Source organism: Limulus polyphemus, unplaced genomic scaffold (genome assembly GCF_000517525.1).
Source record: "Limulus polyphemus unplaced genomic scaffold, Limulus_polyphemus-2.1.2 Scaffold2705, whole genome shotgun sequence".
Taxonomy (NCBI): domain Eukaryota; kingdom Metazoa; phylum Arthropoda; class Merostomata; order Xiphosura; family Limulidae; genus Limulus; species Limulus polyphemus.
The window spans coordinates 73439-96818 of NW_013668315.1; the positions used below are offsets into that span (position 1 = coordinate 73439).

At 31.8% G+C, this 23380-nt stretch overlaps 1 protein-coding gene and 1 long non-coding RNA gene across 2 annotated transcripts in view; both read left to right on the forward strand.

Annotated features, from left to right (window-relative positions):
• The window catches only part of LOC106467681 (VPS9 domain-containing protein 1-like), a 78557-nt gene extending 56818 nt beyond the window's left edge, over nucleotides 1-21739 (forward strand). Inside the window, exons 10-11 of the mRNA XM_022395888.1 lie at nucleotides 8760-8947; nucleotides 21714-21739. Of these exons, the coding sequence (XP_022251596.1) occupies nucleotides 8760-8947; nucleotides 21714-21739 (214 nt within the window). The remainder of the gene's footprint in view (nucleotides 1-8759; nucleotides 8948-21713) is intronic.
• LOC111087828 lies at nucleotides 18439-20658 on the forward strand. The gene is made up of 2 exons (XR_002612458.1): nucleotides 18439-18543; nucleotides 19439-20658. It is a non-coding gene; the product is annotated as an uncharacterized LOC111087828 (long non-coding RNA).
• Nucleotides 21740-23380: the final 1641 nt, after the last annotated feature.

Here is a 23380-nt window from a genome sequence, read left to right on the forward strand (position 1 = left end):
CTTTCTCCTGATGGTGGTTTCCTTTTCGTGCTTTCTTCCCTTCAGATCTGTCACCTTTGGGTACATCATCAGTGCTGTAACTGTTTATCTGTGGCTGGTAAGTACTCTGTTCTTTGCTGGGGCCTTTATCACGTATTTGGATCCCACTCCGTGGCAAGTGTTATCTGACCAGGTATACTTAGTCTTAAGTCTACACTGTATGACCTAGGATCATATACCGTGCTAAATGATTGTGACATTGAGGCTTTTTCTACTATGCATTTGATGTACAATTCCAGTAATCACCAGGTGATGACTGATCAACTTCATCGAGGTGTCCTTTATGCATTGAAATACAATATCATAACACGTCACAAGGTCATGTTACACACACCATTAAGATTGAGTATTCTGCAGGACTGCTCATAGGTATCCCTCACAGTCTGTTTCTTCTAAATATGTTTGTCCCAGACTGTACACTCATGGACTAACAAGAGTAAAGTAGACAGGGATTACTGCCCATCTCTGATAATGTGTGGCATTGAGGCTCTTCCTACTGGGGACCTGATGTACAATTCTAGATGCCGCCAGGTGTTGGTTGATTGACTACATCAATGTGATTGCTCTGCTTTTCAAGAGAGGATATCGCAGTTGCCCATTGCACTGTCTCCAGTATTGTGGTTGTCTGAACTCTCCAACACATCTTTTTTTTTCCTTCTTCTAGTGGAGTATGGGAGTCCTTACCACTTATCAGTTCCTAGTTGCTGGGGTAGTGGACCATGGAGGCTTGCCCACCTGAGTGTGCAAAATACTACTCAATTGAGAGTAGGGCAGTGGCATTCTGCTGGTGTACATGGCATGATGCCCTTCCTACTGCGGACCTGATGTATAGTTTCAAATGCCACCAAGTGTTGGATGTAGGCACTCTCCTTCCTACCATCTGCTGGATGTTGTCTCCAGGGATTAGGAGCCAGACCAGCCACATAATTCCTCACATATTTTTGGATGATACTCTCCTCCTATTGCAGATTGGACAATAAATTCCCAATGCTGCGAGGGTTTGGACTGGAGATGCAACTCCAAATAGTGGTTCTACTTCATACCATCTGCTAGATGTCAGTTCCCAATGGATCTAGTGTTGGTTGTAGCTGGATGAGACACCTGAATTCCTGCATGTGTAAGACTGGATACCCTTCTCCTGGACTGGATGAAAAATTCCCAATGCTGCCAGGTTTTGGACTGGAGAGGAACACCCACCTGGTTATCTGTAGATGTTGGTTCCTAGTGGATCTGGTGTTGCTTGTGTTGGAGGTGCACACATGCGAAGGCAGGTTCTTGGTATGGAAGTTCCTCTTCCCTGCTGGTATCCATTTTTGAGGTAAAAGGTAGAGGACCGTCTTCCTACTGTGGACCTGATGTACAGTTCCAGATGCCACCAGATGTTGGTTGAAGTCTAACTCCCATTTACAGACTGTTATGCCCTAGCCACTCTACACAAAGGAGTCCCGTCATTTACTGTAATTTATTCTTTGAGTCCCTTCATGTTTTCACACTTTTTTGGCAACACATTAATAAAGGGTGAAGAGTACACCTGGTTCAGAAGTGGTGCGGTCTTCCATGGGTGTGTTGTTTTTAATTCCTTCTCACACCCTATGGTTTTCCTTTGGGCACTTTCTTAAGAAAGATCACCTTCTCACTGGCTCAATGTGGGATTTTAGGTTTTTGTTAGATGAGGAAACTGAAAATGTATTTCTGATAGATACTTACCTCCTTTCACATTTCCCACCCGTCCTCCCCACTTCCGGTGTGATTTAGTGTGGTCTGACCAATCTCAAAGTGGTTAACAGCTGCAAGATTAGAGAGGATGGTACTCATGATAGGGGTAGTGTTGCACTCCTTTGGTGGAGGGTTGCTGCGTAATCATATGCACGTTAGTATGCAGAAATAAGTAGAAGTATCAAGGCTAGTGGTGAGCAAAAGTTTGTATAAGTTGAGATAGCTTTTTATGAGAGGAGGTATCTATCGAAAATACATTTTAGTTTAAGAAAATGTTAACTTCTAGATGTTATCAACAGCTCATTATCCTAAAAACAAGTGATTCTAAGGACACAGCTGTACTGGCATATAATATTGTGTTGGTGATATCAGTAGCTCTATTATTATACTTGTTTAATTAAGTAATTTAGGTGATGTTAGTAATTTCTATGTTCTTATTTTTAGGAGAGAAATAATTCCAATAGACTTGTTAGCTGTAAGAATATTAATTCAGATGGTATCACAAAATATTATCTTATGCCAAAAATTAAGATGGTACCAAAATATCTATACATGTATTAGAGTTACAGAAATAATTCAGAAGGCATCATTAATTATAACATTATACCATTTATTATGATGGTAACAATACATCTATACATGTATTAGATTAATGGAAATATTTCAGATGGCATTATTAATCATAACATTGTACCATTCCTTTAGATGGTACCAATATATGTGTTAGATTCTTTAGATTTCTTTTTGGTATTGTTAACTAGTCATCACATAACCATGGCTTTTGTACTCATATGCACACAGTAACTGTTTTTCACACTTGTGAAGATGACATTAAACCACATTGAAACATATTGAGTGACTTTTACAACCGTTGATTGGTTTAAATAAAGATTTTAATTGCATGTTATACAACGTTGTTTATTTGAGGATTTTAATATTTTAAACATATACAAAAGTTCTTTGAATTTTAACCTTTTAATAAGAGCACAGATAGCTCATTGTTTAGCTTGCTGCTAAGACTAACCAAACCATACAGCTTCAAAATGAAGCACAGAGCAGTACACCACATTGTTCATGAACTTGACTAGATCCCCAAATAGAACATTTGGATGTTTCACCTGTAAAGAGCCATATTATGAATGGAAGAAGGCCAAGCATAATGAGTTGTTGTTAATTGGCTATAAATGCCTCATAGTGTCATTATCAGATATGGAACTACTTCCAAACCATTTATGCATTTGCTTGAATAACCCTTTCACTATGAGTAGATCAAAGTGCATGTGTCATGACTTTTTAGAGTTACATTCAAAATTTAATTAAACTACTTTATTATCAATGTATATGAATAAACTTGTCATCAAAATATAGTCGATATATTAAATTTTTATATTGTATAAGTTTTAAGCTTTTAATTTTATAAGGAAATATTTAAATCCTCAGTGTTCCCTAGTATTAGAATCATGACATTTATTCTCTACGTCTACTTCCTTTTCTAATTTATTTACCACCCCTTTCTGAAGTATGTAATTCAATGTAAATTACTCACTATAATATAGATATTACTAAGGCAAAATCTAATTTTTATAGCCTTCAATCTTATTTGTTTGCAGAATCATAAACTAAAAAATCAGACCCACTTGCCATGCACACTTGTCACAAATTGCCAGTAGTTTTCTCTGACATTTTATACTGTATTATTTATAGCATATAGAAAGGCAGAGTTTCAATCTATCATATGTTGTATTATATTACATTGTTTTCAGAACAGAGTATTGTCTATTTTGTCTTCAAATTGAAAGTTTCTCTTGCAGTGTTCAGATTGAGAAGTTTTAGTAATTGTTTTATGGCTCTTATGCCATAATTATTGGCAACTGACAGCAAAAAATAAGAGGTGAAATGTAATTACTATATTCCATGCTTTTCATATATATATATATATATATATATTCTTTACTTATTATTATAAAAGTAACTCAAATGTAACAATTAGAAACTTGTTAGGATAGATTAGGTAAGAGAATGAAAAATAATAATAAAAATTATTCATGAAGTATGCTTGCAGTTAGCTCATATGTTACATTAATCAATACGGTAACATGAGCTACATGTTCACTGAATGATTTACAACTTGTATAGCAGAATTAGTAGTTAGACACAGTTCAGAGGCTAATAAAACAATGGAATTAAGTATAAACAGATGTAAGCTGGTACAAGCTTAATTTGTAGTTTTCTATTATAATCTGCAGTCATTCTAGAAAGAGGGTAATTTAGATTTATTTCCTGTTTTTTATAGTGGTTACAAAACCAATCAAATTGACCAAGTCTGTATTGAGTTAGGGTAGAGAAAATAACAAAATATAAAGTTTTACTGTAAGACAAAAAAACGTTTGATATTTACTCGGGAGATTTTAGAGGTTATTCAAATGAAATTTTAAAATTTTCAGATGAAGAAAAGTATTTTTAATCTTAACATGAAAATCACTTTGAGCAGTCAACATTCTGACTCCATATGTTCACAGACAAATCTTTAGTAAAAATACTTAATTAGAAAATCTAATTTTTTGTGTACAATAAAGGCTTGCAGTGTTTAGTGAAAGCTTGCCAAATTTTGTGAAGATTCACAAAACATAAAAGTTATATTATGGAAACTCTGATGTTTATTTTAGGCTTAAAAGGTTGGTCTCATCGACTGAGCCTGTGTGGAAAGAGTTAACTAGATATGACAGACTGTCTTCCACAACCCAAATAGGTTAACACTATCTGTCATTTTTTACTCACCATAATCTTAAAGTTCCTACTGTAAGATATGTGCTGCCACAGATGGTGCTGTATTAGTTTACTTGTGATTAGAAACAGAATTTGTAAAGGTTGTTTGTATGACAAATGGCCAGTTATGTTCATTCTATTAACAATAAGACACAATATATCTTGCCTGCAGCAGTGTCAAAAACATGCCCAATGGACCAATGATATTTGGAGCTTCTTTTTTTTTTAACAGATGAGTTACTCTTCACCATGTTTTTAGATAACAGGTATAAACATATTGGAAGAGAACCTATGACCAAATTCAACCCAATTTTAATTCAGGAACTTAATCCATGTGGTGGTGGTGAAAGTATGACAGCAGAAATAAGCACTAGTGGATATATCAACTTTTACATCCTATGAAATAGTACCATTAATGCCACACATTATAGAGACCACATCCTACAACCATTTATGGTAATGGCCAATATAACCTTATACCATTGAATGAGGTGGCATCAATAATCCTATTTGTTTTGCACCTTAAATAAATTAGATGTGAATACTAATCACATCCATCTGATACTAGTGAACCACCATTTAGTGTTACATCAGTTTTTCTAAACAGCATCAATAGTTGTTGTAACCATATGTTATTAGTTTAAGTGATACTACTTATTAGGATGATTTGGCTAAATAGCACCATTAGTTTTGTTAACCATTTACAAGTAGTTGAAATGATACTAATTATTACATTGTTTGGTATCTTAACTCACGTTACATTACATCAATATCTTCACATCAGTAGTTCAGCATATATGGATACTTCTTATGAAATACAATTAACTCTCTGAAATTCCGGTGGCATCAGTAACTCAGGAAGTCTTATACGTGTAATGTAGTTAGAATCAGCAGTTCTAGTAGTTTTATACAAGTAATTACAAAAGTAGATCTGGTAGTCATTGAAGATTTTTCTGTATCATTGCACTATTTATTCAACCTGCTAAGGAATTATTGCATCTTGCTTTTGATTTGAGCTTTGCTAGAGCCTCTTCTGCACAACAGAATGTCATCAACTATGCTGTGCACACTCACAATAGAAATGCTGATGAGAACAAATACTGAAGTATCTGGAGGTAACTTTTGAGAGACAACTTCGCCAGCCACATTAACGTTATAATGGCCAGAGCTACTAAATGCACCAATACACTGAAAGTTGCAGTAGAAAACAGAGCTGAAGAATGTCACCACATTCTTAGCTTCTCCATCGTGGAATATGCATTACCAATGATCAGTACGATTGCTATGCAACTAGGTGCGATTGAGAAGATACAAAACCTTTGTTTAAAGACTGGTCGCATGATGTACTTCCATCATCCTCACCAAAGCCCTATTACACTTCACAAGCCTAGGGCCTTGCAGTGTACAAACCATGCATTCTGTCATCAAGTCACTGTCCTTTTCATTTGAGACATTCCAGATCCACAATAACCCCATGACACCAACCAAAGAAGATTGCCTAAAAGGCACCCCCAGGATAAAGTAATGGGTGAACATGTGATATACAGACACCACTGAGATAATCTGTTACCGAAGTTCTCAGATGCTTCACGTGAAATAAATATCTAACACCATTGGGATATCTGGAAATCAGTCTCAACAGAAAATGAAGATATTGGACAGAGAGTGGATAATCACCTTGTCATTATAGCCCCAGGTAGTTCCTACACCCCAGATATTGAGAGGGATGTTTGGGCATTAATAGTTTCACAGAGCAACAACATTCTGCATAAGGCAGAGCATTCAGGCCTCCCACAAGCAGCACAAAGAGAGATCCAAGCCATAAAGTACTCTCATCTCTGGATTGCTGAAAACAATAAACCACAAATAGACAGTGCCACGAATATAATAGGTAGATGGCAGAAAGTAAAGTTACTACATAACTAGACTATTACCTGAATATATGAGCCACGTCATGCAGGAGTAAAGCTAAATGAGAAGTTCACAAGACAAGCCCCTTTTTCAAATCCTGAACAAGTCTGTTGGCAAGGTATTAACCTCCCCTGCACTGATAAGGCAAAAGTGGCAATCATAGAAGGTCTTCATTGACATTCAGATGAAATGAGACCGCTGTCAAAAAAGTATCATATGGCATAGCTAGGAAAAACAAACTATGGGGAATCAACAGAATAGTATACATACAGCCAGAAGGCCACTGATAACATCAGTAAAGGAATTTTTTTCTTCCTCCTGCAAAGCAATCAGCCTCCATACAGAGAGGGCAGTGCCTATTAATACAATCCCTGGGATTTTCACCTAGTAGTTAACTCAGTACAAGAAATTCAGATAGAACTAATTGCTCCGGTAGTTTTATACATGTAATTCAGGTGTTAACAATGGCTGAATAAGTTTTACACAAGTAATATAGATGGTGTTAGTTATTCTGGTACTCCTGTACAGGAACAAGCAGTACATATTGTATAAGTAGCTTTGGTTGTTTAATTTGCAAAGTAGTTACATGGACATGAAACAGACAGTACTATTATATCTATATAGATTCAGTTTAAATGATTTTATTCAAACCTGAATTAATGCAAATGAAAGGAATTCAACATTTAGTTGTATATAAATACGGGTCCAAGCAATACATATTGTATAAGTAGCTTTGGTTGTTTAATTTGCAAAGTAGTTACATGGACATAAAACAGACACTACTATTATATTTATATAGATTCAGTTTACATGCTTTTATTTAAACCTGAATTCATGCAAATGAAAGGAATTCAGCATTTAGTTCTATATAAAAGTTTTTCTTGGAAATATTTGGCTACTTATTTAGGGATACTTGTATGGTTTTGTGTATTCATCCTTACCTTGTTTCTGTACTTTTTGGCATTTCCATCTCTATATCATCCTTATTTTTTCAAAATTTGTTAAATTACTTTTATAATAATTTAGATTGCATCAGAAGCTCTGGTAGTCTTATACTTATAATCCACATGGTTTTAGTATCCTAAGTAGTCATTCTTATATTAGTAATTCATATGGTTGTAATAGCTTAAGTAGTCATTCTTATACCAGAAATTTAGATTGTATCAGTAGTTCTTGTAGTCTTGTACGAGAAATTCATATGGCTCTAGTAGCTTAGGTTGTCATTCTTATACCAGAAATTTAGATTGTATCAGTAGTTCTTGTAGTCTTGTACAAGAAATTCATATGGCTCTAGTAGCTTAGGTTGTCATTCTTATACCAGAAATTTAGATTGTATCAGTAGTCTGGTAGTCTTGTACGAGAAATTCATATGGCTCTAGTAGCTTAGGTTGTCATTCTTATACCAGAAATTTAGATTGTATCAGTAGTCTGGTAGTCTTGTACGAGAAATTCATATGGCTCTAGTAGCTTAGGTTGTCATTTTTATACCAGTAATTTATATTCTGTCAGTAGCTCTAGTAGTCTTATATAATTATTTTAATGAAACCACTAGCTAAAGCATTTTTACAAGTAATTAATCTACAAATGGGTTGTAGTAACCCAGCATCCCTAAATTTGTATTGTGAATTTTAGTGCACTTTTTTTTTTTCTAGTAGATATTGATGCAAGTGGGATGCTCAATATATATATTCTAAGAGTAGGAATTTTACCAGTGAAATTATATCTTTCATGATTTATATATTTTATTAATACAGTTTAAAGTGTTTTCATAAGTTTGAATTTAGCTATTTCTTGACTTCTTTGAGCAACTATTTCGAAAGTATTCATTGTAATTAAAGGTTATTAATACTATCAATAGTTTTATGTTATTAATTTATCTATTTTTTTGTTATATTGATATTTTTTTATTTGTTATAAGTAATAATGATATCCCTAAATTGCTAAATTTCCTTAAAATTTAATAATGTTGTGGACTTTTTTTTTCTGATTATTTAAAACTCATTCAAGTTATCATTTATAGTTATTTTGTTTTTTACTTGGCACTAGAAGCATTATTATTAGGGAAAATTTGTTAAATAATTTTAAATAAACAGTGAGATAAAAGTGTGTTTATTGGTTGTTATCTGTGCTGTAATGCATTTATTTTTAAAGGTTTTCAGGATGGTTATAATTTTTAAAATATTCCTGTTTTATATGAGATAACTTTACGTGCTTAGAGTAATATTTAGATGCAACTTAACTCATCTGTGGCTTGTATGTTCAAATCTTGGTGGTGTTCTGAACTCTTTGCTATTTGATAATATATTTGTTTTTTGATGGTGTTTTAGATTGGCATATAGTGAGGCAGAACAACGTATTGCTCGATCAATCTCACAGCAGAAGGAGTACTGTCCAAAAGATATGGGGGTACCTTCATCATTTTTTGAGAAGAACTTGACTTTTTACCAAGAAATCATTCTGAAAATTGTAAAGATTCTAGATATTAAATCCCCTTTAGCTAAACTTCACCTGTTAGGTAAGGATTCATTTTGAACATGAGGTTACTGGTCTTATGTATCCCCACTGTTGAGAAAGAGTATGTGATAAAGTAAGATGCTATAATTTTTTTAATAACAATTTCATGATATTTGTTTGACAAAAACAATATTATGTAAAGTCTTGCTAAATATGTTTAAACAATAAATATTTTCTGCTGTATTTTGAGACTTTTAAGTGGCTATATTTGACTTTATCTGAAGTAGATACATTTTGCCCCAACTTTATGTTGAAACCCCCACTGAATACACAGATTCAGCTGTATTTAGTAACTTTGATGAATGTACATAAACATGTCCAACTTTTTGTGACTCCTACATTGTACAGTGTATTTAGCTTCAACTTTTTGATCACCCACACTGAATACATAGATGTATCCCTCTCCCTCAACACACACATAAATTACATATGACTCTAACTTTATATGGCTATGTTCACTAAATAAATGTCTTATGCTTTTTATAGCTAGCTACAGTAGCAACCACTTTTAGCTTAGTTCAGTTTGTGAGTGGTGTTACATTGTAACCATGAGGTTTAAATATCTGTTAATTTTTTTTCTTTTTAATTTATATTTTGATGCATCTTAATGAAAAACGTCATAAAAATTTGTAGCAAATTGAATGCTCTTATGACTGAAATTAATATCATCTTAAAATGATGTATTATTTTTAATCAGTTTAAAAATAATTAATTAGGGAAAGAAATTTGTAGCAAAGAAACATTTGGATCAAGTGTTATGTTTTTAATGTTTATTACTTATCTATAAAATATTTCATTAAGTGAATACTGTACACAAATAGTATTTTAGCATCTAACAAAGATTTTATGGAATACCAATTTGAAGAAGTTCAAATTTGGTCGATTCAAATTTTGGTAGTCCTTAAAATAATGGGCTCTTGCCCCTAGGGAAAACATCTTGGCTGTGGTCTTGATTCATAGGGAACACCTTGAGAATGTCTTAGCTTATCATTTTGAACTGGTGGTCATAAAATAGCTATTGCTACATTTGTATTTTATGAGTTATGATTAAAGCAAGTCTATAATTCAATGAACATATGATCCTGGTGGACAGTTTACAAAATTGTTCTTAATTTGGTGATTAAAGTGAGTAATACACAATCTGATATATATGCACACACATGTATATGCACTAAAAACAGGCAGGTTAAACTCCATTCGAGGCTAAACAGGTTCTCTAAAATTTACCAAAGTAAATTAACATAAACCCTTGTTCTTGCTGTCTTCTTAAAAACAGTGGTAAATCCTCATTTTTCATTTTATATTTTAAAAGTTCTCATATTTTATTTTATGTTGTTCATCACAGGTCACATTGTCAAAATGTGTTTTATTACTTTCCACAATCAAAATCACAAAATATGCTAATAACTTTGAGAATTTTTTACTGTTGTTACCAGCATAAACTTCTATCTAAATAGAAATTGCAAAAGACTGTATATTTTAACTTGTCATATTGTTAAAATGTTGTAAATGCTGCACATTTCTTGCCTTGCATTGAGACATTACTTTCAGATAATTTTTTTATTTCTATTCCTGCATAATTATTATTGATTTTTGAACATATGAATTATTTTTCCCATTTCAAATATACTTCACTTAAACTGGTTCTGTTATCATTGTGGCTGATAAATTATACATTTTAATTTGAAACAATGACAATTTGCATACTTCTTTATGTATCTTTAAGCTTTTATTGTAATGTATTTTACAGACTACAGTATTCTACATTAATTATTTTGAAGTTATAAATAACTGCAAAATGTTGTATTGTCTAGTGTATATTATCTGATATCTTGTTGTATCTTTTAAACGTTTCATGTAATAATGTTATGTATATGTACGCGTTTAATTTATTAATAATTCCAGATTTATATTTGTGAATTTGACTATTCCAAATATATAAATTAAGCATGACTTGCATATAATCATGTATGATTACTTACTTATTAAACAAACATAATAACAAAACATTTATTTTAATCATACTGGATTACAAGGGTTGTGCTGAACTTGAATGAAAGTCTTTTGAAAAATCAGTTGTTCCACATATTTGCTGTATAACTGTTACTGTGAAAGAATTTAAAAGAATTGAAATTTAAATAATAATGAAATAATTAAAGTTCTGGGACTTGTAAAACAAAACATTTAACTTGTTTAACAAATAATGTTTCAACATCCCAAGACTATCAAAACACCTGGATGCTTTAAAAAGAAATTATTTTAAAAAAAGTTGAAATTAAAGCAATTATACTATACTATGAAATCACTGTTCACGTTTGTTTTATTTCATAAAGATCTATACACTCTATTGTTCAAAATATTGGTCAACACTGTCAATTAAAGTATCTTCCAAACTTGTACAGGCTGCCTTGTTTACTGAGTAACTTCAAGATTCTGAACTTCAGTTTGAAAATGAAACTAAATTAACTTTTAAATGTTCAAAACAGAATTTATTATATTTAATATAATAAAGCCTTTGTTGAGTAATTGCAGAAATGTCGTGTTTTGTTTTAGAAACCTTCTCTGTGATGTGTGAAGTATTGTGTTATCTGTGCCTTGATGAAAATCTTAGAGATGTGTTTGATAGTAAAACAAACTCACAAGTTCTATGATCATGTTAGAAAAATTCTGTTTCATCCCTATTTTAGTGTCATCTAATTAAATTACAGGATTATATATAGATATTTATAAAATTATAAAGGCAGTCTCTGGTTTAGTGAATTTCTAGTAATCTGCTCACTGTTACTTGTTGCACATGTAGGTTTTACTTTTATTGTAATTTATATATGTTTGGCAAACAGTTTTTGAGGCTTATCTTCTCAGCTTGTTCTAACTTTTGAGTTACATAACCTCACAACTGTTTAAGTTGTAGTATGAAACAGTAGTTCACAGTGGATAACAAAACCATGACTAATGAAGAACTGCAGTTTCTAGCAATATCACTCCTAGAAGCTGTGTTAGAAATCATCATCCAACAGTTCAAGCTGTACCATCCCATCTGGAAGCTGTATTAGAAATTGTCAGCCATAAGCTGTGTTAGAAATTGTAATCCAATTGTTCTAGTAGCAGCATCCCATCTGGAAGCTGTATTAGGAGTCATCACTCAATAGTTCAAATAATATCATTCCATCTGAAAGCTATCTTAGAAATTATCACCCAATAGTTCTAGCAGTATCACTCCATCCAGAAGTTATGTTAGAAATTATCATCAATAGTTCTAGCAGTATCATCCTATCCTGTATTTTTGAAGCTTTTATATATGGAAATCAATTTGGTGTATTTTTTATTTTTTTATGTAATGTATGGCATTATACAATTACATAAGATTGCTAATATCAACAATATTTTTTCATTGTATAAGAAAAACTTCAAATGTCCAGGTTTTGGGGTCGGAAGTGATCTAGGACTGAGCCATTGTTTTTGGCATTTAATATTCACATAGAGAATCCATTTTTCATCACCGGTAACAATTCTGTCCAAAAATGGTTCATGTGCATTAATTGCAAACAAAGCAACGTTGACATGTTGGAAACAGTGATCATTGGAGAGTTCGTGAAGCACCCAAGCACCTTCTTTATGGAGTTTTCCCGTATGGCTTAGATGTTTACGTATTGTTTCACGAGAGACATGCAATTTCAGGGCCATTTGACGAGTGTGTTGCCTTGGGTTAGACTCAACAAGCGTCTTCAGATCATCAATATCAATTACCACATGTCAGCTCCTGCCATCACAGTTTTTAAGGCTAAAGTCACCTGAACGAAATTTGCTGAACCATCTTTGACAGTTAGAAATGTTCAAAACATTTCCATAAACTTCTTTGATATTCTTTGTGGCTACAGAGGCCTTTTTTTCCCTTCTTGTATTCAAACAGCATTACATGCCAATTGTGTGTCTCGTTGTGTGGCATCTCTATAAGGGATTAGAGTATACTAAATTTTATACATTATATAGACTACACTAATGTGACGTTTAGGCGGTTTATTTAACTATTGTACGTGATATACATTTTTTGGGGGTGGTTAATGAACATGTTCCAAACGCGACATTAATTTCTTGATGACCTAATACTTAATTTATTTTGAATGTAAGATTACTAATTAGTGATACATCATTTGTTTTTGTTGCTGTTGTATGTTTTAACACTTTTCCTTAATACTTATGTTAATATGCACCTTTTTTGTTTTACCTTTTTTCATAAAGAAAATATGAACTTAAAAGGAAAAGATATTTGTTACAAATAAATTCTTCAAGATACTGACATAAGTAGATTCTGAATTTGGTATATGGTAGAACTTCAATACTTAAAATATGATGATAAGTTAGTTTTCTCTACAATTTTTAGTGAGGAAAAATTTTCAATTAAATACTGACATTTTGTTATTTAGTTTTAATTTGTTAAAGTTATTCAGTCAGATTACTTTTGAAACTTCTTTCATTAAAGGATTTTGTGTTATAAATATTAATTTTATCATCTTAATATCCAGTTGCCTTACATAATTAGTGAATTACTTTTTCACATTGAGTAAAAATTTAACATTGTTAAAATATAGTAACTTACTATGAAAAGACGTTTTAAAAAATGTTACTGTGCCATAAGAGAACATGCATTTGAAGATTACCAAAACACTAATTTTGAATCAAGGTTCACAAAGTTGTTTGCTTTCTCCAAATCTTTGTGCACTCAGATATTTAAAAAGTGGTTAAGAAATAGATATCAGTTGATGCTGAATGGCTAAAACTGAGTAAAGCAGTCCTGTGAAGTGGTTGAGAAGTAGACAGTAGTTGATCATAAATGTCTAGAAATAGAACAGTCAATTTTCTAGACACTTATGCAGCAGAAAAGGGACATAAGTAATGTAGATCTGCTAATTACTGTGAAACTTAAATAATTAAAATCAATGTAGAATGTGTTGTCCTTCATGGATTATATCTAACCAAGGTGAGCATTGAACCGATTCCTGGAGAACAGTAACTGTACTGTCAAGTTGTTTAAATTGTGTTTGACTAAGTAGATTTCAAGCTTTGATTGTTGGGGTTTACTAAAGCTGTTGTGCCTCAATATGTAATGTAAAATAAGCACAATTTAATGGACATATTAAATGTATGAAAATACACTGGTTCATTCTGTTCACATAAATGCAACTATATTTTTTTATAAGATAGTGTATGCATGAAAAAAAATCGAATTGGTTACAAAATAAAGATAACAAAGAACAATAGAATAGATAGTTTTATATGAGGTTCCATTTGTGTATTACAACCTAAGATAAGAGCAGTTACTGCCCAATATTCCAGTTCCTAGCTAGTCATGGTGCAGTTATGTTAAACAGTGTGTATTTCTTATCATATATAAAGATTTAACTCATATTATATACACAGGACATTACCTAGGCTGTGTTTTAGGGCTGGTCATTATATCTTTTTTTATAGCTCAGGATCTTTAAAAATACTTCAAGTACAGCTAAGTTTGTTTAACTTGGGTCCAATAATTTGCAAGTGATTGATATTAACTAATACTAGCTTCTGTTTAAGAAGCATAAATAATGTAGAAAAACAAAAATAAAACACCTTATTTGTACCTTTATATCCATTAAACTATCTGTGTACAATATGATAGAATTGTTATCTGCTATCAATCTATATAACCCACAAATAAGAGTGTGGGCAAATGTACAGTCATACATGATGAATAAAGCTATTTACTAACTACGCTACTTTATAAAGTAAGTAAGCATTAAACACTGTCCCAAGTCTTTAAATCATCATCATCAGGAGGAATGGTAAGACCAACAAAACATTTTTAAATTTAAAAGATCACATTATAAGTTAGCAGGCCATTGACATTGAAGAAGGAAAAGTGCTACCAAATTTATTAAAGGAAGTTGTGGGAAGCAAGTCAAAATTACTTGAAAAAAGTAAAATATAGGCTAGTGCTATGACAAGGTCTATTGTCACAATTGAATTTTGATGTTGCAAATGTACCATGATTCAAGAAAGTTTAGAATAGGTTGGTTGTGACCTCAATCAAGGATTTTGTATTCTTCCCAGTTTATTGTATGATTGATAGTGCAAGAATGCTTTAGTAGACCAGAGTTAAATATACTATTATGTTTATAGTCCCATTCATGTTCTGAAAGTATAATTTCCAGTCAGTGGCTTGTTTGGCCAAAACACATGTTTGGGCAGTCTAAGCATGGCATGTGGTACATAACCCTGGTTTATGCTAGATTTTCAGTGGAGGAATAAGGCAAATTGTTATAATGGGCTACTGATAAACTCATTTTAAGCATGCCACATTAACGTATAATTTGTATTAATGTGTATGTTGTCACACACCTCATTCACAAATGTTCTCATTTATTGGGCTGTCATACCTATAGTACCAAATGAACATTTCTAGACATGGACTCCATAGTAGATGTTTGCACATAAGATCATATGATTGGCCTCATCAGATACTTGATTTGCTTAAAATTTAATTAAGAGATGCCATTGACATTATTTAATAACACTATTTGTGCCTTGTCATCGCTAGGATAGAAAAAACATCAATTATCCCATAACTAGTTTATTTCCTGTAATAGCCAAGATTGGTCATGTGCCTCATGATTCTGGATACTGTACATTAACATATTAGTTTCATTTTTGGAGTGCAGTCTACAAGAGTTTCGAAAAAAGTAAACACTTTTTTTTTGTATAAAAGGATTCATGAAGATAGATTGTCAAGGCATATTAACAGCATTGTTTTGTTTTTTGGTTTCAGCAATTCCTGTAATATAAATTCAACTGGAATAGTGAACTTGTAGGTTATCATTAGCTGCTGGCAACACTGTAATAACAAAATACTGAGCTAATAAAGACACATTCTGGAGATATAGATCATTATTTTATTTACATTTATAGAAATCTCTCATTATAAACACCAATTTGTGTTAACCTTTCCACCCCTGGAATCCCTTTAAACACTTTTCTGCACAAGTCACTGAGTTGGATTCAAAACATAATTGAACACCTTTACTGTCAATTTATGTGAATGAAGTAAACATTATAATATATGTTATGATTCAAGGTTTTGTTTTATATATGTTTTAAATCCTTTGTTTCAAAAGAGACCTTTGAAAAAAATACTTAAAACTTCAGGTTTTGTTGTCATGTGACCCTCGAGCTATGAAAAATCTCAACAGTCACACTCTCAATCTTGTTTGAGATAACACCAGTCATATAAATGCATATCCAGACAATAAATATGTGTACTTGGCTTACTGACATGTAAGTTTCAAAGTTCTCTGTGGCTAAGTGCAGTTGAAACAAGTGATAAATTTTGTCAACCTGTGATGGGTGCCACACGCACCTTCTATACTTTTGCTTGAGCTTTATAACATACATGTGGTTGCTACACATACATGTATATAGTCATTAGAAATAGCCCATTTTACACTATAATCTCACTGGTTATTTTGAAATTGGCATGCATTTGTCATCTGGTAGATGTAACTGCCTGTAGTATCCTTGGCTGCTTTATTCACAATAGCACTTACAGGTTTTTCTTAGCTAAATATGTTATAGCTAGAGAGACAGTTATTTATATCCTAATTTATTATATATTATTTATATTTTAAAATGCATAATTGAAAGGTTTAAAAATTTTGTAAATATACATCATACTTTGCGTCAATTCTCATGACTTAAGATCTTGTATGAAGGTAAGATAATTTTGCCGAAGGCTTGTACATCTTTAATGAAGATACTGTAATTATGCTCCAAGGCTACCACTGACTTGTGTTGAGATGAGTAATAAAAGGTAAAGGATAGGAAAGGAAAAGTAAACATAAAAAAATGAACTGTATGTGAAAAGAAAAAGACCTGAAATTATGAATATACAAATGAAGGTATTTTAGGATATTCTACAAAAAATTAAAAGGTTTGTAGATATTTTCATTTTTCTTAATTTTAAACATTTCATTGCATTGCATGTTGATAATAATATGTACAGTTTGTGATATGGTAGAGAAAATGAAAAATAAAATATAAATATTTACCTTAAATAAACTTTTGATATTCATTTAGGAAGTTCCAGAGATTATGCAAATAAAACTCAAACTGTAAGATGAAGAAAAGTATTTTTATATGTAAAAATCACCTTGCATATGAACTATTAAGAGTTTGAGTGCAAATAACTACAATAGATAAATAACATATTTTTGTAGAAATACTCAATTAAAGTAATGTCATTCTTTGTGTACAAGATATTTATAATCTTTAACAAAATTTTACCAGTTTGTTTTGAAGATACGTTAAGAAATCTCAGTGTTACAGTATATATTGTTGCACTCGTATACACGACCCTTCTGAGAAAGAGTTAATCAATGTTCAGAATAAGAAATTAAGTTTTATATATATATGTATGCAACAAACATCTAATTTAAAGTTAAACTAGTTATGGAAACGATTTTTTTGCAGTTGTGTTCAGAATGTCAGTTATTAGACCAACTCATGGATCAAAGGTCAGGAGTTAAAGCAATATATATAATAATAAAATTTTGTTTAGGTATATCTATCCTATGTTTTAAAGACTGGTATAGCATACTAATTGTGTTGAATATTTGTTAAATGTTAAAGTTCAAAAAGTCACAAAATTTCAAAGTACTTCTCTTTGGAGTTTGAACTGCTAAACATCTCACATTAATTTTCTGTTTTTATTTTACTGTCAATGATTGAAGTAGAAATCTGCGGAAAATAAAACAACAAATCACTGCTTGTGTCATTAGACTGTTTACATGACACCGTAATACAATACTCTTGAGAGCAACAAAGCACAAGCACAAAAATAAGACGACTTGACTCCTGCTCCTAGAACACAATGTGGAATTTATCAGCTTATATATCGTAAAGTGTTTACAACAAGAATTCCCCAGAGTAATACGATTGTACTTTGAATCTGTGAAAACTATTATTACAGTATATAGTTTGGAGCTGATCCAATAAACATTAAAAGTATTTGAATATTGGTCATCCTTCTGAGATGTTTAGAATTTAGCGGTATACCGTACAGGCATACAAAGATAACTGTCCATTTTATGGAATTCCCATAGAGAGAACAAGACTAAAGACACTGCCCTTAACCTGGAATATCAAGGTGCCTGTTATTGCAAGACTTATATTGGTTACAAATAGTAGAAAAGAGAAAGAGACTGAATTGGTCTGCCCTTAATGGTGTGGTGCCTGTTAATCAAGGTTCTAATGTACTTAAACTTGAAATTATTATGCCAGTTGATCAACCAGTTTAAATCTTTTGATTTTTATTTGGGTACAAGGAATTATAATTGTTTTAAGAACTGTTTTACAAAAAAGTGCTAATAAGAACCCTCATCAAGTGTACAGTTGGTTCATATCAATAATTGATCACATTTTTCTAGGTTAATGAGGGTGTTTGTTCTTTTTTTTTTTTATTAGAGGTGCTGATGAGTTAATTCCTGTGGTTAGCTACATCTTGATAAAAGCTGACCTTCCCCAGTTGTTTTCAGAATGTCAGTTATTAGACCAACTCATGGATCAAAGGTCAGGAGTTAAAGCAATATATATAATAATAAAATTTTGTTTAGGCATGTCTATCCTATGTTTTAAAGACAGGTATAGCATACTAATTGTGTTGAATATTTGTTAAATGTTAAAGTAAGCTATTTTTCAAAAGCTAGAGGAAATAAACCAGGTAGATCTATTATTAAATGTTGACTGCATAACATTTGTTATCTACAATTTGTAAAAGTAAAAAATATGTTGATGAAATGAATTATGGATGAATATTTTTTAAGTAAGTTTAGCAGATATCTTTTTAGACCTTTGTTATCATATATTTAAGAAAAAGTACTTTACATTCATACTGTTATGTTCAACAGTTCTGTGATCTCTTTCTGAAATGAATGTTAAGTTGGAATTTAAATCATCAGTTATATAAGACTAGGAAAGAATATAAAATACCATTGTAAATGATACAAGGTTAATGAGTTCTCTGTTTGCTTATTTTTATCTTTTTACTGGAATGAGAAGGTAATTGGCAGAATTATATAATAATTTTCCTATACATTTTTTAAGTAATTGTCTTATTTCAATAGTGTTGTAGTTTTAAACAATTTTTGTTTAGAGGATAGACGTTGTATGATTCAAAAATGAAAAATTTTCCTTCTGTCACATTATCATGCTTCATCTTTTTACAAGAGGCATCTACATGCTTTTCCTTTATATTGTGCTTTTATACCCATATAATGTTGAGTATAACCTATCCTAAAACCACTCATTTATGTTTTCTTGTACTTCTGATTTTTCAGTAAGTAAACCCATATTGTTAGTGCCTAAGCCTAAAACTAAACTATTCTTTACAGCATTCCATATCTGTTTGAAGCCTTTTTGTTTTTGACTGGTAACTTCTAAAAACTGAATGTTCCTATTTTCTTAGATACTTGATGGGAGAAGAAGGGTACTGCTTGACATCATTTTTGACAGCCTTGAAATACTTAGAGACACAGACGGACTGGTAGAGTGATTCCAGAATATTCCATCATAAGAAGCTCTTAAACTACTTGGAAGGACTTCTATTGCTGATTCAAGTCAAGAGATAGCTCATTTTATGATACATTATTTTGAGCTCAAGAGGAAATAAAAAAAGTATCATTTGGATGTAAAAATGGAGTTTTTTGAAAATGTAGAAATATTTCTGTATATAGGTTGAAAGTATATGTGAATGTTTGTTTCTATCACACTTAGAAAAAGTTTCATAAAATTAAACTTGCACTGTATGTAATAGAAATGTATACAGGCTAAGTTAGCCATAAATAATTTTTTTTTTTTCCCCCAAAAATGTTGCTTCAAGTTAAGATTATTTAGTGTTACATGTATGCTAGCATGTGTTGGGTTGGAGAATTGATTTAAATTTTGGTTACTTTATTAGTTGATTATAATATGTTTTTTGGATAGCTTACTTAATAGTAATTACTATCAGTTAATTACATTTTATCTTGTGCAAAATATTTTGGTGTTTGTATTAGTAAAGAATATAATAATATATATATATTTGCAGCATACTACATCTATTGTTATACTGTAGGATATTTTTATTTTGTTTGTTTTGATCCACAAAATAAAAAAATAGCAAATCATTTAAAGAAGTAAATTTAAAATTGGTTACACAAAGATTAATTAAAAGGGATATCACATGTATATATGTATTTATTAATTCAACATACATGTTTTCAAAATACACAAGGAGTACTACAGACAGGAAGTAAATCCTTGTGTATGCTCTGTTTTTCTATTTCTGTATGTGTCCTGTAAAGTATATTTAGTTCTAAACTTTTCTATACACTATTTGCCACATGTGATATGGCTAAAAACAGCAAAGTTTGACAATAATGGAATTTTAAAGATGACACGTGGTGGTATATATAAAACTAGGTTTTGAATGGTGCTCAGGTAATTCTAAACTGGTTAGGGCCACTTATCTGAGTAATTGTTATGATCTTACTTGGAAGAGTATGAAGTGACCCACTCAATCTCCAAACCTGAATCCATTTGATGACACTCATAACTCAAACTTAGGATAATGCAGATACAATGTCAGGCAGTGATAAGTGTTTGAAGGTATCCTTGTGCATGTTGAGTTTTATAAAGGTATGCTTTGAATTTGTTTTTGAGAAAACTATGCAACTATCATTTGGTTACTAGTCATCTGTTATTTGCTATATTCATACAACATACATATTAGTACATGCATACATATATAAATAAAACAAATAGTACACGTTCTGATATGGAGAAATAATATATACAAGATATACAGAGGAGAAGAAATAAGTATATTTTACAAAGGTTAAGAGTATGATTATATTAACACATAGACTTTCTTTTTTTTTGCCTTGAAGCTCAAAGTTTAATCCTGGTGTTACAATTTTGAAGGTATCAGTAGATAAAGGATGTTTACTAATTTGACAGTGTATGTGAATTGGAATTGGTTCATCTATATTTTTATCATAAATATGTTCAAATATCAGAAAGATTACACTTCTCATTTCATACAAGTAGGTAAGTCTATAATAATTCTAAATTTAATTTTATATGATAATAGATCTATGTAAATGATATTTTTTTGTTTCTTTTTTAATGGCTTGATGTGGTTATAGTGTACTGTTGTGTTGCAAACTAGTAGGTCCAAGGTAATTTGTTACTGTAATCACTACATTATAAATGTTGAAGTCAATCACACTATTCAATAAGAATGGGTTTGGAATTTTGCGCAAAGCTACACAAGGGCTATCTGTGCTATCCGTCCATAATTTAGCAGTGAAAGACTGGAAGGAAGGTAGCTAATCATTACCACCCACTGCCAACTTTTGGGTTACTCTTTTACCAAAGAATAGTGGGATTGACCATCACTTATAACGTCCCCATGGCTGAAAGAGTGAGCTTGCTTCGTGTGACGGGGATTCAAACCAACGACCCTCAGATTGTGAGGCAAGCACCCTAACCACCTGGCCATGCCGGGCTGCAATAGGTGGTGGGAGTTGTTGACTGGATTGCTCTCTCTTTTTTGCAGCATTTATACCTGAACTTTGGGATCTCTGACTTGACCATTTAGCCAATGTGTTGCATCAGGTTCTGCTTTGTTTGAAATACTAAATTCTTAAGATATATTGTAAAATATTACTTAAAATTCAGGGGGTAGAGAAATTACAAAGTTACAGTTATACTAAATAAGATTTAAAATATGAGACAGGCTTTGTCAGTTTGAAATCAAACTTTATCGTATGTTGTGTAAAAAGTAACTTGTAGTTGAGATGAATGAATAATTTTATTTTTCACCTAGCATTTTCCAGACAAATTCTGAACAAATAGGAAAAGAACTCTATCTGTATACTGATGATTAACGTACGAATAACCTCATATTTAAAGAATATAAATAGGCCTAATATATGCAAATACACACGAAAATCTGTGAGGTAGTATATATATGTGTAGCCGACTTTTATATTATTTAAATTTTAATATCTTTATGAAGTTTTTAACTTCAAAACATATCTACTAATTTCGGCGACTTATGATAATTTCCAGATTTTTTGTTCAGTTACAGGACTTCTTTCTACTTAGTAATAATTTTTCAGTATTATGAGTACTATGATTAAATTTTGAAAAGTGGTTCGAAAACAAGATAAAGAAATAATATCAAAATAATTGGCTGTCGAAAGCTTTTTGCTGTTTAAGCTAATTCTTGCATAACTCTCTAGTGTAAAAAGCATATTAATATTAAAATTCTGGCATGAAATCATCAGTGTATTTTTTCGCATTTAGTTGTTCATAGGCTATTCTACATTTAAAAGTATGTAACAGTGGTAAATCGTCTGTTTGATGTACCTGATTTTGAACTAAGGTTGCACTGTTAGATTATTATTATTTTGTATTTCTAAACCTAAATACTATATTAAAAATTTTCCTAATCCTTACAACGCTAAAATTCGAGGTTCGATTTCCCACGGTGGACAGAGCTGAGATAGCCCATTGTGTAGCTTTGCTAATAAAATAACAGTTCTGAACCTTTCGATATCCAAAAGCCAATTTTTAGAGTTCTAAAAAGTGTGAGGGTTGTCCGTAACCCCGAATACTGTTATTGTATAAGTGTCGCATACGACATTGGAGTGGAATTTATCTATATAAGAAAATTGTGTGTGTATTTCATGTAACTCCTCCTAAACCGCTGGTCGCACCGACTTCCAAGTTGTACGAAACGAATCGTCGCAGTCCCGAGGTTTGTTCAAAGGTAAAAATTTTCACCCCACCCACTTTTAAGGGGATTACCCGAAAGAAGACCCCAAATTGGCATTGATTTATGTTAGAGCACATAAATGAACGGGCCTGCTAGTTACTATTCGTAACTTGGTTAAATAAATTAAATTTGCATTGTAGCATAGGTTCACTAGTATAGCTATGCGATCTGGAGCTCGCTGCTGCCTGATATTAAACAACTGCTAAATGTGTTTAGAAAGGTTTTGCAGTTCATGTAATATCCAGAGGGAAGGGTTCTTCTGGAAATAGTACTTGCTACAGACTGAAAAAGAATGGCTTAAATTACACTGAGATAGAATATTAGATTCAAGGTGTGATGATAGAAAGATATTTATTTGACAGTAAAGGTACCAAAATAATACACTTGTTTTTATATCTAGGTCACTGTCTCGTACGTTGTGTTCAGTCAGGGTAAGAAAATTCAGGCTTTGTTGTGCTATTCTGTTATTCTGCAGCTCATACCTGATTAACTTGGGGAAATCAGTGAACCGGAACAGGAGTATGGTAGTCTGTACTGGCCGGAAAAGTCTCACAAAAAAACAACTAATTTCTAGACTTGTTTGAT